A 13,304-nucleotide genomic window follows, 5' to 3' on the forward strand; every position below is an offset into this window, starting at 1 on the left:
CCCAAATGCAAGTCATAACTGCACTAAGAAACAACCTTTTTCTCATGAAATAATCAATTCAATAACTAATTGCTACATTACATTAATGATTTAAAAAACAACAACATTTTTTTCATCATTAAAAAGTCTAGAAATCATTAAATAAATCAGGCCTACATTTAGAACTGTAGCACGGTTGTTGATCTGCTCCCTTAGTTTCAATGTTACATGTGTTAATGTGCCCAAAGTACTGTTTAAAGTGGCACAAACAACATATTCTAGAAAAAATAAAGGCTTGTTCATACCAAAGGTCTTAATGCACAAATCCAATTTTTTTGTCATATCAGTTTTTCTGGCGTGCCCGTTCAGACTGCCTTTGTCCATTGAGACCATTCAAGAATTACGCATGCGCACTCATTCGCAGTTCGACACGCATGCGCGGAAGCATCAAAACAAATGACTACGCAAGCTGGCCGTCATCCGTCATTCCAGAGAGATCTTATTTTGATTTCCAAAAAGAGGACACAAATAACAGACATAAATCATCCCCGTTTAGGTTTATATTCAAAGTTTATATGGATCGATAGCACGCACGCTTTGTCCGTGCATGTCGCACACACATACGGGCAGATTGCCCCGACTCTCGGCCGTGTAAGCAGAGAGCAGAGAGGTAACCCATCATGGTCAGGCTTATCCTCAACCCATTTTTCTTTTTTTTAAACGACTGTTGTCAAGCCCGACACTTCCCAAAATGCCGTGTTCAAGGCAAGCTAGGCGCTAATGCACAACTGCACCGCTGCCGTAGCGCGCAGTCTCGCTCGCTCTTCCATGACGTCATTGCTGCACGAATTCCGATTTGGGAGACTTGACCGTTCAGACCGCCGTGACATTCTGGAAAAATGTGACCCGGATCGGATTTAAAATGGTCCAATTCTATGCGGCTTGTCCCGTTCAGAACGTCAAGTGAATGTCTCACTCGAGTCGGAAAAACACGAAAAAATCGGATTAGTGTATTAAGACCTGCAGTATGAACCTAGCCAAAGTGTCTGAGCAGTAGCAGCAGTGCCACTTTACCTCCTTTAGGTGCCGTTTTAAATTCATAATCATTACACAAAACACATCACTGAATTGTAATATTTTTTGGAACGCTTGTATTCGCGGGTGTTTTTTAACGTTTCGTTCACCGTGTCAAAATATTTAAAACTATTGACATTTAGCTAGTGGTTAATGTCCATTAGTGCTGCAACGATTAATCGATTAAATCGAGTCATTTGATTAGAAAAAAAGCTTTGAATCAAATTTTGCTGCTTCGAGGCCTTGTAATGGTTGGTTTTGAAAGTGTTTGCATTTAGTTTTATTTGGGTGGATACACTCCCCTCTAGTGGCAAGAGTGAATATGACATAACATTTAACATGGCTGAATTCAGCTTCTTCCTGTTAAGACCAACATAAAGTAAATTTCGGTATGAGCTAGTGGTTCTTTTACGCATTCGGTAATTTAGTTTATAGATATACATATTTAGCCTTTTTTGTGTGGAAAAAGAGTAATTGTTTGAACAATTTTTTAAGCACATTGTTAAAAAAGGTTGTCATTTCATAGCATTTAAGCTAGCGCATTTTGCTATACAAGTTAGCCAATCGTTCTTTTGATGTACTGTACTTCGATCCTAATGTATTTATATTTTCTTTACCATTTCAGGCTAAGCTCAAGTATTTTAATTTATTTTTAAACGAAGACGTACTCGGGAATTTTATTTTGTACAATATTCACATTTAATGCTCTTTTCAAAGTGCAATCTTAGCAAGCCCATGTAATACATCAAAATCTACTCTGCAGCGCATTTAATGTTCCTAATCCGAGGACTCGATTATTCGAACTAACTAGTTGATAGATTAATCAACTACTAAAATAATCGATAACTACAGCCTGCAGCCTCAATGTGCATTGTTTCAGTGGTCTTTGAACTTCGTCACAAATGAGACACTATAAAGTGATAAATGCATGGCGAGTAATGATTTGCCGTGAGAAATAAACATTTCCATTTCAGGACTTTAAAACACTAGCAATATAATTGTTAAAGTGTCATGTGTACCAAAGAGAATAAGGCAAGGTTTACACCGCAGGTCTTGATGAACAAATCAGATTTTTTCGTGTTTTTCCAACTTACCTTGACAGACTGAACAGGAAAAGTCGCATAGAAGTGGTCCATTTCAAATCCGATCGAGGTCACTTTCGTATGTGGTTTTAAAACTGATTTGGGCCGTATTTTTCAAAACTTGTGAACGATCAAGTCTCCCAAATCGGAATTCATGCAGCAATTACGTATTCAAAGAGAGAGAGGCAGGGATGGGGCTGTGCATTACCTTTAGTGCCTAGCTTGAACTCTGCTTTGAGGCAGGCGCTAGGCAAGCTCGACCACAGTCATAAAAATAATAATAAAATGGGAAAAAAAAGGAGAAGCCTGAGAATGCTCAGTTTTCTTTCTGTGCATAAAATGCGCGCAACATTGCTTACGTAGCGGAGAATCGGGGCAAACTGACCGTATGTGCGTGCATCGCGTTCGATCAATACATATAAACTTTGAGTATAAGGGTAAACGGGGATTATTTATGTCTGTTATTTGTGTCCTCCTTTTTGGAAATCAAAATATGGTCACCCTAAAATAGCGTAGGGCCACAGCAAATGTAGTCATTTCTTTTGATGCTTCTGCTCATGTGGGTTAATTTGCTCAGCGTCTGGCGGGTGTAAGTTAGCGCGCATCCGTGATACTTGAACGGGCTTAATGAAAAAATATATTCTGAACGGGCACGCGATATGACGAAAAATCGGATTGGTGCATGAAGACCTGCGGTCTGAACCTAGCCCTAGAGACTGGTATACATTTTTGTATTTCAAGGGCGATAAAGCTAGCTCCTAAACTGCAATACACAATAGGCTGCATGAGCTTCTTAAAAAAAAATTAAAAATGTTTTTTTCTTTTTTAAAGATCATTTGCAGTGGTGCCCTTTAGGCCATGTGAGGGCCCAACACGCTTAGCTTTCCCTGCTGATGCGGTGTAGCGGCCCTGGTTAGTCGTATCGCATTCCATGAAGAGCGGCGACGACGTGAAATGGCCATTTTTAAGGCCATACGGAGAGCCTTTTTTTTTTTTTACCCGCCTAAATCAGTGTCTAGACATGTTAATCATGAAAAAAGCTCAGTGAGTCAAAGAATACGTCAGCTTACGTTGTAAGTCCTCTCATTTACTGCTAAGCTCACTCACAGGCCAGTTTGAAACCCTAACCCCCCTACGAGTAATTAGCTCCGATTGCGCCCGGGACCCCTGTTTAGCGCAGATTACCCTCTCCGATCAACGGGAAGATGAAGAATGGCACCCGCTCCCTGAGGGACGGGCTCGTAATCAGCAAGTCCTCCGAGGCCCGCCTGCCCGGAGAGGTTTCGTGAGGTGGGGGCTCGCCGTTGAAGCGCACCAAAAAGCAGTTTCTGAAATCAACCGCTCGCGACCGTTTCGACGCCGTCCATTTGCGAGCGTCTCGGGCCCGACGGAGCCCTTAAAATGGACGTCTGCGGGAACTGGTCATCTTTCAAATTTCAAAACTGCTTCCGTGCCACGAGTTTTGCTAATGTAGCGGCAGAAGACAAAGGAAAACATCACAGTGGCATATGTCGTAGGGGTCACCTTGTTTCAATAAAAGGCACTATTTCATCAGATCTACATGGTGTCGCCATTGTCAGAACAATTGAATATTTCTCATTTATTTATTCCATCTTTATGCATATATGCATACTTTGAGACATACTTTTTAAATAATTAAAATACAATCACCTCTTCATGTGATTCAGTGACTCACTTTTTTTTTTAAAGCCCATACATTTGAGGACGTGTCAAAAAATGATATCCTCTGAATTTTTTTTTTTTATTAATTGCTCAGTCCATAAATTGTCCAAAAATACTAAACAAGAAAAAAAAAAACTCTGTGATATTTTTAAGGGTGTGTGACTTTCTGTGTCATATAATCATTATATTACTAAAATATTGTATGTATTCTGTAATCCAATTATTGCACATTCCATACAATAGTAGGAAAAAAAATATGCTTCCTCCCTTCCCCATTAAAAAACAGGACAAATGGTGTTTTTTTTTTTCTTGTTTTTTTCCAAACCTAAACCCTAACCCTAAGACAATTTTATGTCATATTTTTAGTGTGATACATAAGCTTAACTTAACATACAAATACTTGATACATTTCCAATCATCATTTTTAGAATAAAGTTCCTGTTTTGGCTAACGCGAAGGAGTTGCTGTCTGCCATCTTTAAAGAATACATCCCACTTGAATTAAATGTTAAGTCACGGGGACTTTTTTTGTGTTTAGGACTCACCGATGAGCATGGCAGCAGTTTGTACTTCACCTCTTCCACGGGGAGCACAGGTGTTCCCGCCGTATCCGAGGCTACCCCCGGCTACTCCTACGGCTGTCCAGTGCCCGAGAATTCCACAGCGTATCCGGTTAAAATCCCTCCCGCTGTCGCTCGCTGCTCGTCTCGGCTTGACGGCGGCCGGCGAGGAATGAATGAGGCGGAAGAGCGGAACAGCCCGGACCGCCTCTCTCTCTCTCTCTCTCTCCCCGACTCCCGTCAGTCTTTCTCTCTCTCTCCCTATCTCTACCTGCAGACTGAGCTCAACCGATTACTGATGACAATATTTTTTCACCGCGTAACCATTTCACCTCATTTTAACCAGGTGAGCCATCCAAAGTTGTAAACGACATCAAATTGAACATCCTCGTTTGAATCCAAACCGCACGGGTAGGCTACCGAATAATCAGTAACCCGTGGTATTCGGAACGGTCAACAACTTTTGTGGCGGTAAACAAAGTAGCTTTTTTAATTTGATTTCTGTAGAAATATGCCACAGCACCAAAGCAACCAGGAGCAATGCGACGCACCGACATGGACGAATGATGCACTTTGTATTTCTGTGCAACGCTACAATTAAGTGTGACAATGTATTGTCACGATGCAATGCCACTTGGTAACACCACAACATTACCACGACACTGTTCGACGTCATCCTATAATAAAAAAGCACTCTTTAGCGTTTCCCTGCCGGAACGTTGGGCTACAATAACAGAGTGTCACTGTATGTCATCGCATTGGAATCAGAATCCTTTCAAACCGTAAATAACAAAAACAGGCACGTCCGGGAAACCTACAAGAATCCGTTTATTGACATCACGACAGCGCACATGACAGGCTTCCACCCACAGGAAGCGTAAATACGAGCGATTGTCAACTCTACTCTAAAGATGCTTCATTCACTGACACACATTCAGGGAGTGTTTGATTTCTGTTTGCTCTTTCCACTGTGCGTTTGTGCTATTGTTCAAGACCTCTGGTGCAACGCCGAGCTCTCCTGGAGCCGTGCCAGGGCAGCGAGGGTGCTATCAGGAACTTAATTACAGCGTTAAATGTCTCCCTCTCCGCCTCTCCGTGTCGGCTTCCTCTGCTGCTTAGCGTTGTCCGCTCCAAGCGTGCCGTACATCCATTTCGCTCATTTTCTCAGTTCCTCTTTCATGCCACTTACCCTCACGAGGATTGCGGGGATGCTGGAGCACCCTGAATGCGTTGCCAGTCAATCGCAGCTCATCAGAGAACAGTAACAAACATTATTCATGATGGTACATACAATGAGATGGCTAAATATGTGTCTGTTAACAGTATGAACAGCTGCTCAGAAAACTCTAACCTGGCGACCCAAAACCTCACTCTAACTCCCTTGCTCGTCCATTCAAGTCTTCATCTTCCAGACAACAAACCTAGAGCACCCTGCTCTCATTTGCATCCCATTGTCTGAAAGACACAGTATGCTAAAGCACAAAGTTTTGCATCTATTGTAAGAAATCTGCTAATCCTAGAGTTAAACAAAATGATATCAAAACAGCTGTTCAGTAGCCCTTCATTTTCCCTCTTGCAGTGGTCTTTTCCACCTTTTTAGTCCATAAAAGACTGACATCATTTGAGTTGCCGACACCACTGGAGTGAATCACAACTGAAGTACAAAGAAAATCCAATCATCCCGGCGTCCGCCGGTCATCTGATTTCACGCCTAGGAGAAACAACAGCTCAGCGGAGCAAATAAAGGGCGTCTTTGGTTGTTAACACTGAGAGGATTCGGCCGCTTCGGGTTGCCCAGAGACCAGAGTAGAGAAGGTCAAGCTGTCACACTCCAGACATGTCTGGATAAGTAGTCGTCAGCAAGTTCATTTCATTTTGGGAGATCCCTACCGAACGAGAGTACGTTGTTTTGTATGCCTTAATTGATGTCAAATGTGTTTTTCAGTGATTATTTTTCTGCTTTTTGGACAGTTAAAAATGACCGTACCAAGTGGAGCCATGAGGCTGTCACAATCCATTCATTGTCATACGTTGTTGAGAATCGGCAGAAAGACCAATTGTTTATTCCTCACCGAGATTGTTATGGCATTGTGTTTTTCCAGTGTTTGTGACTTGCGTCTGTCAGGGCCCCCGCCCCTTCTTCCTTAGACCTACCTCGGATGGAGTTGGCTTGATGGGTCGGATGTAAGATGGGTGGAGCGGCCGCAGCTCAGGGTGACTGTCATTAGCCAGCTTTAAAAGCCCAGTGTGATGATCGTCAATCACAGACTCAGAGAGCAGAAATAGCTAATAATTTTGTATTTAATAGAAAGTACAATAAAGGAAGGATGCCAAACAGTACACCAATTTACCAAAGTCCAATAGAAAATAGAGCACCAAAAAACAAAATAATCAAAGTAGCAATGAACCAGAGGAAATGTTGGAGAGCATGAATATAAAGGCACCCACAGCGGTATGCAAGGCAATCGTCCGACACAGCTTATAGACACAGGCGTCATTAAATACACTCCAAATGCGTCACAAAAACAGTGTGCTCTTTAATGTGTCACAAAGAACTGCTGAGAACACAAACATGTCACAAAGAACGTCGGAAACCAAAAACATGACACCCAGCAAACGCACCGCCACGTCGCCCGATCAACATGTCTGGTTTCTCTGTCAGTTGTTTCTCGACCTGATCAGCACGGCACTCGTCGGATACCTCCTTCTACCTGGTGAACTGTCAACCCGACCCGAGAACCGCCGGCTACACAAGTTGGCATCTATGGTGCCCACCGCGACCGCTCCACCTTTCGCCTTGGCAAACTCAGTGTTCCAAATTTGACATTTCCCCACTTTGTTTCACTGTTGTCTGCATTGGGATCCCCAGCCGGTTCCGCAATCCCTAACAGCCTCGTTTCTTAATATCAGTCTTTATTTGCACATAATAATGTGATCTGACAAATAATCTGTTTGGTAGAGGCAACCTTCCTTTTGTTGTATTTCAAAGCTTTTTTCGCTTCGTATTACAAAAGATTATTCATCATACACAAGATAATACGTACTGTAATAGATGATTTGCAGCCATGCAATAATATAACTACGTTTGACTATAAATGTAAACAAAGGAAGTATACACACACCACTAGACGCGAGCGAAATTTCTGATTCTTAGATTATTCGCGATTCGGCCGTGGAAGATTCGAGAACGATTCACAAACATCCAAATTCTGATTATTGCATTATGCCAGGTAAAGCGGAAATAAAACACAGCCAGCGCGGTCTTCAGGACGCAATGAGGAACGGACTGAGAGTAAATATCATGTTTAACTCTTGCCACTAGATAAAAAAAACAAAAACAATAATACCTGACTGCGGCTATCAGCCACTACAAACAGCGCCCAGTTGCCAGTTGCTACAAACATACGGCAACATACAGCTATGGTAAATATCACATATCTAGAACTAGATGTGAAATGACAGACGACGGCCGTGTTAGATAGATCCTATACCAAGAACTAGATGCGAAATAACAGACTTTCCTGCACTAGTAAACAGGCGCCATCTTAAAGCAGTAGACTTCTCTAGAAGGCTCTGTTGTAGCGAACCTAATTACTTTTATCTTAAAAAACAACAACCCCAAATCGGCAAAATCTTTACTTGAATCTATCTTTAAATGATGAAACAGTTTTAAAACTTTGACGTCGAAAGTAGACAGAAGGGAAATTAGGGAATAACGGAAGCAATTTTAACAACTTTAACGGTTGACTCACAACATTCAATTAATTGAATGTAGTTTAAAGCTGCCAATACAGAGTAGGGACTTGAGTATTTTATTTACTGTATTTAACGGTTTACTTGATACTGAAATTGTAGTTTGTTTAGCCTGAGAGGATTTTTGAACAATTTTGGAACTATTGTACAAAAAATTTAAAGCAGGGTATTGGGGGGTGTTTGTGGTGCATCAATAATCAATTTATAATCGAATCGGAGCCTCTGAATCGTAGTCGAATCGTTAGGTGCCCAAAGATTCCCAGCTCTACACACCACACTGTTCATGTATGTAAAACAAAAGAAGAATATAAGTTACAAGCGATGCTTATTCAAGATAAAATGGCTGTCCAAGTTTGCCTCTCTTTTAGCACTCCGTGTTTTCTGTGAGCTCGAGTAGTTACGCGATAACCTCTGTTAAATGAGCCTAACAAAGTCGTTACACTTAGCGCCACTAGGGGCAGCAAAGCATTACAAATAAAGACAGGCAACCAGAGGGCAAATGTATTGTTCTGTAAAAAAGACAAATTAGCTAGGTCGTGTTTTTTTTTTCATATTTCATTTGTTGAGCAATAGCTGTTTGAAGCTGTGACAGAGAAGTCAACAGACCTGAAGGCCACCGTGTGAAATATGGAGACGTCTCGTAGCTCCGGCTCCCCGACAAACTCCCGTTCGATAGCAAACAGTGAGGTGCAGCCTGGGCGGTGTTTGCTTTGTGATGTCCAACATCCGTGACAAAGTGTGGCCGCAGAGAGTGGTACTATGTGATGCCTTTAAAAGATTCGCTACTCCAGACATGGCCAAACTCCGGCCCGGGGGCAAAATGCGGGCCGTGGTCAAATATCATCCGGCCCCCAGCCTCTGTCATAAAATCAATAACGTCTGGCCCGCACACAGGCTTAATAAATTGGTCAGCAGTACTGCTACCAGCATATGAAGTAGCTTACACACTAAATGCTGCTCCTCATTTACCCACTAAAAGGCAGCAGCACTTTAAGCAACATTACCCCGTGTGACCCTTTAGTTCCAACTTTCTAAACTGGCGACAACAAAAAAAAAAAGACGGCCGACGCTTCAAGGATAGGTGGAAATTGGACTATTTGTATATATATATGAGTTCAATGTGAGGCGGTATTACCAAACAAGACACACTGACATGTGAGACAAGATTACAGGGAAGATACGTAGCGAGAAATTGAAGCAACTTGAAGCTAGTTTAATTTTACAGCAGCAGTATTTCGCAAGAGCCCGAGAGTCGGAAGAAAACACACCAAAGGCTCGTTGCGAATTATTGAAATTATTAACTAAAAAAAAATATAAAGCAAATGTGACACACAGAATGGCTTGCTAAAATTTGCTTGAATATATTGTTCTACGTAAAGGACGTCAGCCAAGGTCGGCCCCACACATTATTACCACACCGAATCTGGCCCCCTTTGCAAAAAGTTTGGACACCCCTGCGCTACTCCTTCAGACCACGACACAGAATCAAAGCTAAGCAGTTTCTCGAAAGCTAAAAATTGTCCGTCGTCATCAGCGGCAGCCCACGCATCGATCACGTCATGATTGAATGGCACGTGAAGGGAGTTTCCACGGTTCTGATCCAGGAGCCTGGGTTTTGCCCTGTCAAGACCCGCTTCAAAACATCCACCATTTTCTCTTCAAAATGTAGACCATCACCCTAAAAACAACTCAGCTGATAAGCAAGCGACAGCTCAATCTCACTGACTAACTAACTCATTCAAATGAGAGGAAGACTGACGGCGGCTGGCATAGCATTGAGGGCAAGCCACGGTAAAGCCGAGACTGACGGGCAGTAATGGGAGACAGGTGGCACCTGAATGCAACACTCACAAGTTTCTCTTTCAAGATTGGCAAGTTCTTGTGCATGAAGTGGATATACAGTATACCGCTTTACCTTGCATTTAGGGGTGCATAGAAAGGGGCCAAACATGTAGCTTACCGTTGATTTTATTCATAAACTCAATAAAACCTTTTAATATGGACAATACCAAAATACGTCTAATATGTTGTTCTGCACATCTTCATCTTAAGCCTTTTCTTAATAAGAAGCATAAAGGGCATGGAATCGCAATTTAGCGCCGCAATGGAATCCCGGCACCGGTAATCCATCAGTGATAAGTTGCTAATGAAGCCCGTTTGGAAGCGATACTTGTGGTAATAATGTATTAAGATGGCGCCCAAGTAAATAAGCGCAATGATTCATGGGCTGGCTTCTCCGACATAATGTGTTGATGCAGGAAGACTTGCCCTGTTTACATAACGTGGTGGGCGAGTGCAGCCAACTGCTCCAAATAGAAATCTGGACGCTTCTTCTTTCAACGGAAATATACGCTAGACGTGAGTCACATCCGGACCTCCGTGTTTACAGTAGCTTCACGTCGACATGTATTCAAGAGTATCGGGACGGCAAAAGAAAAGTAAAGGAAATGGAGGCCATAGATGACTTGACGGGAAGAGAAAAGGGACCGGAAACTTTTGTGCGCGTTAGCTAGAGACAACGCCGTGCTGGCTTCCCTTACATCAATAAATCATCAATGAGTTCTGTCAACTGGAGTCGACGAATAGGATGAGGAGGCGGTGAAGTTCTCACTGCTGGCTCCGGGTAGCCAAAGGTGAGACTTTTTCTTTATTTGTTAGGCTGAAATTTCATTTTAGATGGCAAAAACACACCATTTGTAAAAGTACTGGTTCAAACCATCATGTCAGCAACATGCAGTCGAGTATTCTCCTGCCTCTTATTTATGATGTACCGTGATTTTCGGACTACAAGGCGCTCCTGACTATAAGCCGCCATCCACCATATTTGACCAAATTTGTTCATAGATAAGCCGCGCTGGACTATAAGCCTCAGCTGTCCTCACTGTATTGTAAGATATTTACACCAAAAGATATTAACCGGTAACACATTTTCTTGACAGCGGCATCATAAGACTGTCAGAGGATCAAATGAACCACCATGAAGCTTTGAACCAATCAGCTGCAAAGCTTCATTGCGTCAAGAAGCTTCATTTGGCCATCACTGCTCCCTTGGGGGAGACAGTCAACTTCTGCCTCCACCTGCTGTCAACGCTGTTGTCATCCAACATGCCTCCTAGCATGCATCGCGGCACTACATATGTAAATACCAGTCAAAATTCATGCTCTGTGCTAATTATTTCTTCAGTTACTGCTGTCCAGTTGTTTCCTTAATTGCTAGTTATGGTATTTGGTAACACTTTATTTGACAGTGGTGACATAAGACTGTCACAGGCCAATCATAATTATGACATGGCACTGTCATGAGCGTTAATGAATCCTTATAAAAGATGTTATTTCATGTCATCCGGCATTTGATCTCATTTTTAAATGGATGTAAAAGATCCGAGCTGGACATCAATGGAGTTAGTGCCATAATTTGCCGGACGACATCTAAAGACATATGTCATAAGCATTCAGTAATGCCCATAACAGTGACATGTCATAATTATGACGCCACTGTCAAATAAAGCATTATCGATTAACCCAAATAAATCAACAAATACACCGTACTGGACTATCAGCCGCAGGATTCAAAAGGAGGGAAAAAAGTAGTGGCTTATAGTCCGAAAATACGGGACTAAATTTAGCTTTATAGTAAAGAGGACTGCCCAGGGTTTTTAAAAGAGCTATTATACAAATAAATTTAAAAGTAAAGGGCTAGACAACCGCTTGATCATGTGTATGCGATGAAAGAATCTTGCCTGTGTTGAATAGTGGTCAATAAAAGCCAATAAGTAGGCAAACTAGCTGTTTCCAGACATTTTTAAATGCCATTACTATTTTAGCCAATCAAATGCAAGTATCTCAGATTGTCCCACTCGAGCATCGCGCATCAGTGATGGCTATTGGGGATGTCAACTTTTGCTGAGCCAGGAAGTGGGCTTCGCACTGCAACAGATTGAACATGTACAGGAACGATAAAGAGTGCGTGCCTATTTTCATAGCCATTTTTAACCTGGGACTGTTCATCATCATTCATGTTCACAACGGCTGTGCTCGTAATTTATTGTGTTTAAACCAGAATTGAAACTTATTCTAATTGAATTTTAACCAGACTACCATAGACTTCATAATGATATTGACGGGTCAGATTCGACCTTCAGTGCGCCACGCCTTCAAGCAGGGGGCCATCCCACAATCCGCTTCAGTTATTCGCAGTCGGTCGCAGTGACAAGTGCGGCGTTCCGACGCCGGATTTAGGTTGAAAAAGTATGAAAGCTGTACCGCATACAAACAGGAAAGATTGTCTCAGGAGTGATTTGTTGGAGGATTCAAGGTAATCATTATATTTTTCGCACCATGCATGCATTTTGAAACGTTGTGAAAATAATCAACGGGAGAAATTAGCCGCTACAGCATTGGCATTATACTTGGCAATATTTACGCAAAATAAATGCCGTTTTTTTTTTTTTTTTGCTTCAAACCAAGAATCCAGACTCTTTTACATCAATATTCATAAAGAATTCAGGGATTTAAGCATTTATTCAAAAGAATTTTCAACAGAAAAAGCTCTTTGTTTACATTTGGCAGCCGCGAATTTCCTTACTGACTAGCCTCATAGTTTGCAATATTTTCGGAAACAACAACTGCAAACTGCCCGTTTTTTTTTTTTTTTTTTTTTTTTTGCTTTTAACCAAGAATTCAGGGATTTAAGCATTTATTCACAAGAATTTTCACCGGAAAAGCTGTTTACATATTGCAGCCGCCACACTGACTGACAGACTTGCATCGTACTTCGCCATATTTACGTAAAATAAATGCTACCTGCGCAGTTTTTGTTTTGTTTTGTTTTTAACCAAGAATCGAGACTGTTTTATGTCCATATCTATGAAGAATTTGAGGATTTAAGTATTTATTCACAAGAATTTTCAATGAAAAAAAGCTCTTTGTCTGTGATTCCACTCGTTCAGCTTTGACGGCCACGCCAACAATGCAGGACCCCTATTAATCGGCACTGCGGCCCGAAATATCTATAACATAATCTAATATTTCTATTTAATATTTCTGAAGTCTATGCAGAATACTGTACTTTGTTTTGATACTTGCAAAAAAAATTTTTTTTTAATTCATAGTGTATGTGTTGTAGTAGTTAGTCAAATGCACATCAACAACACCCATTAATGGCGATAGACGTT

The 13,304-nt window shown here is 41.7% G+C and overlaps 1 protein-coding gene across 5 annotated transcripts in view; it reads right to left on the reverse strand.

Annotated features, from left to right (window-relative positions):
- Window positions 1–13,304, reverse strand: part of znf385c (zinc finger protein 385C) — a 153,361-nt gene that overhangs the window by 76,076 nt on the left and 63,981 nt on the right. The window contains exon 1 of one of the 5 annotated variants that reach the window (XM_057860705.1): window positions 4,363–7,904. The exons of the other annotated variants lie outside the window; for them this stretch is intronic. Within the exon in view, the coding sequence (XP_057716688.1) occupies window positions 4,363–4,372 (10 nt within the window). The 5' untranslated portion in view covers window positions 4,373–7,904. Of the gene's footprint in view, window positions 1–4,362; window positions 7,905–13,304 lie in introns of those variants that run through there. 5 annotated transcript variants of the gene reach the window in all.

Source organism: Corythoichthys intestinalis, chromosome 16 (genome assembly GCF_030265065.1).
Source record: "Corythoichthys intestinalis isolate RoL2023-P3 chromosome 16, ASM3026506v1, whole genome shotgun sequence".
Lineage (NCBI taxonomy): Eukaryota > Metazoa > Chordata > Actinopteri > Syngnathiformes > Syngnathidae > Corythoichthys > Corythoichthys intestinalis.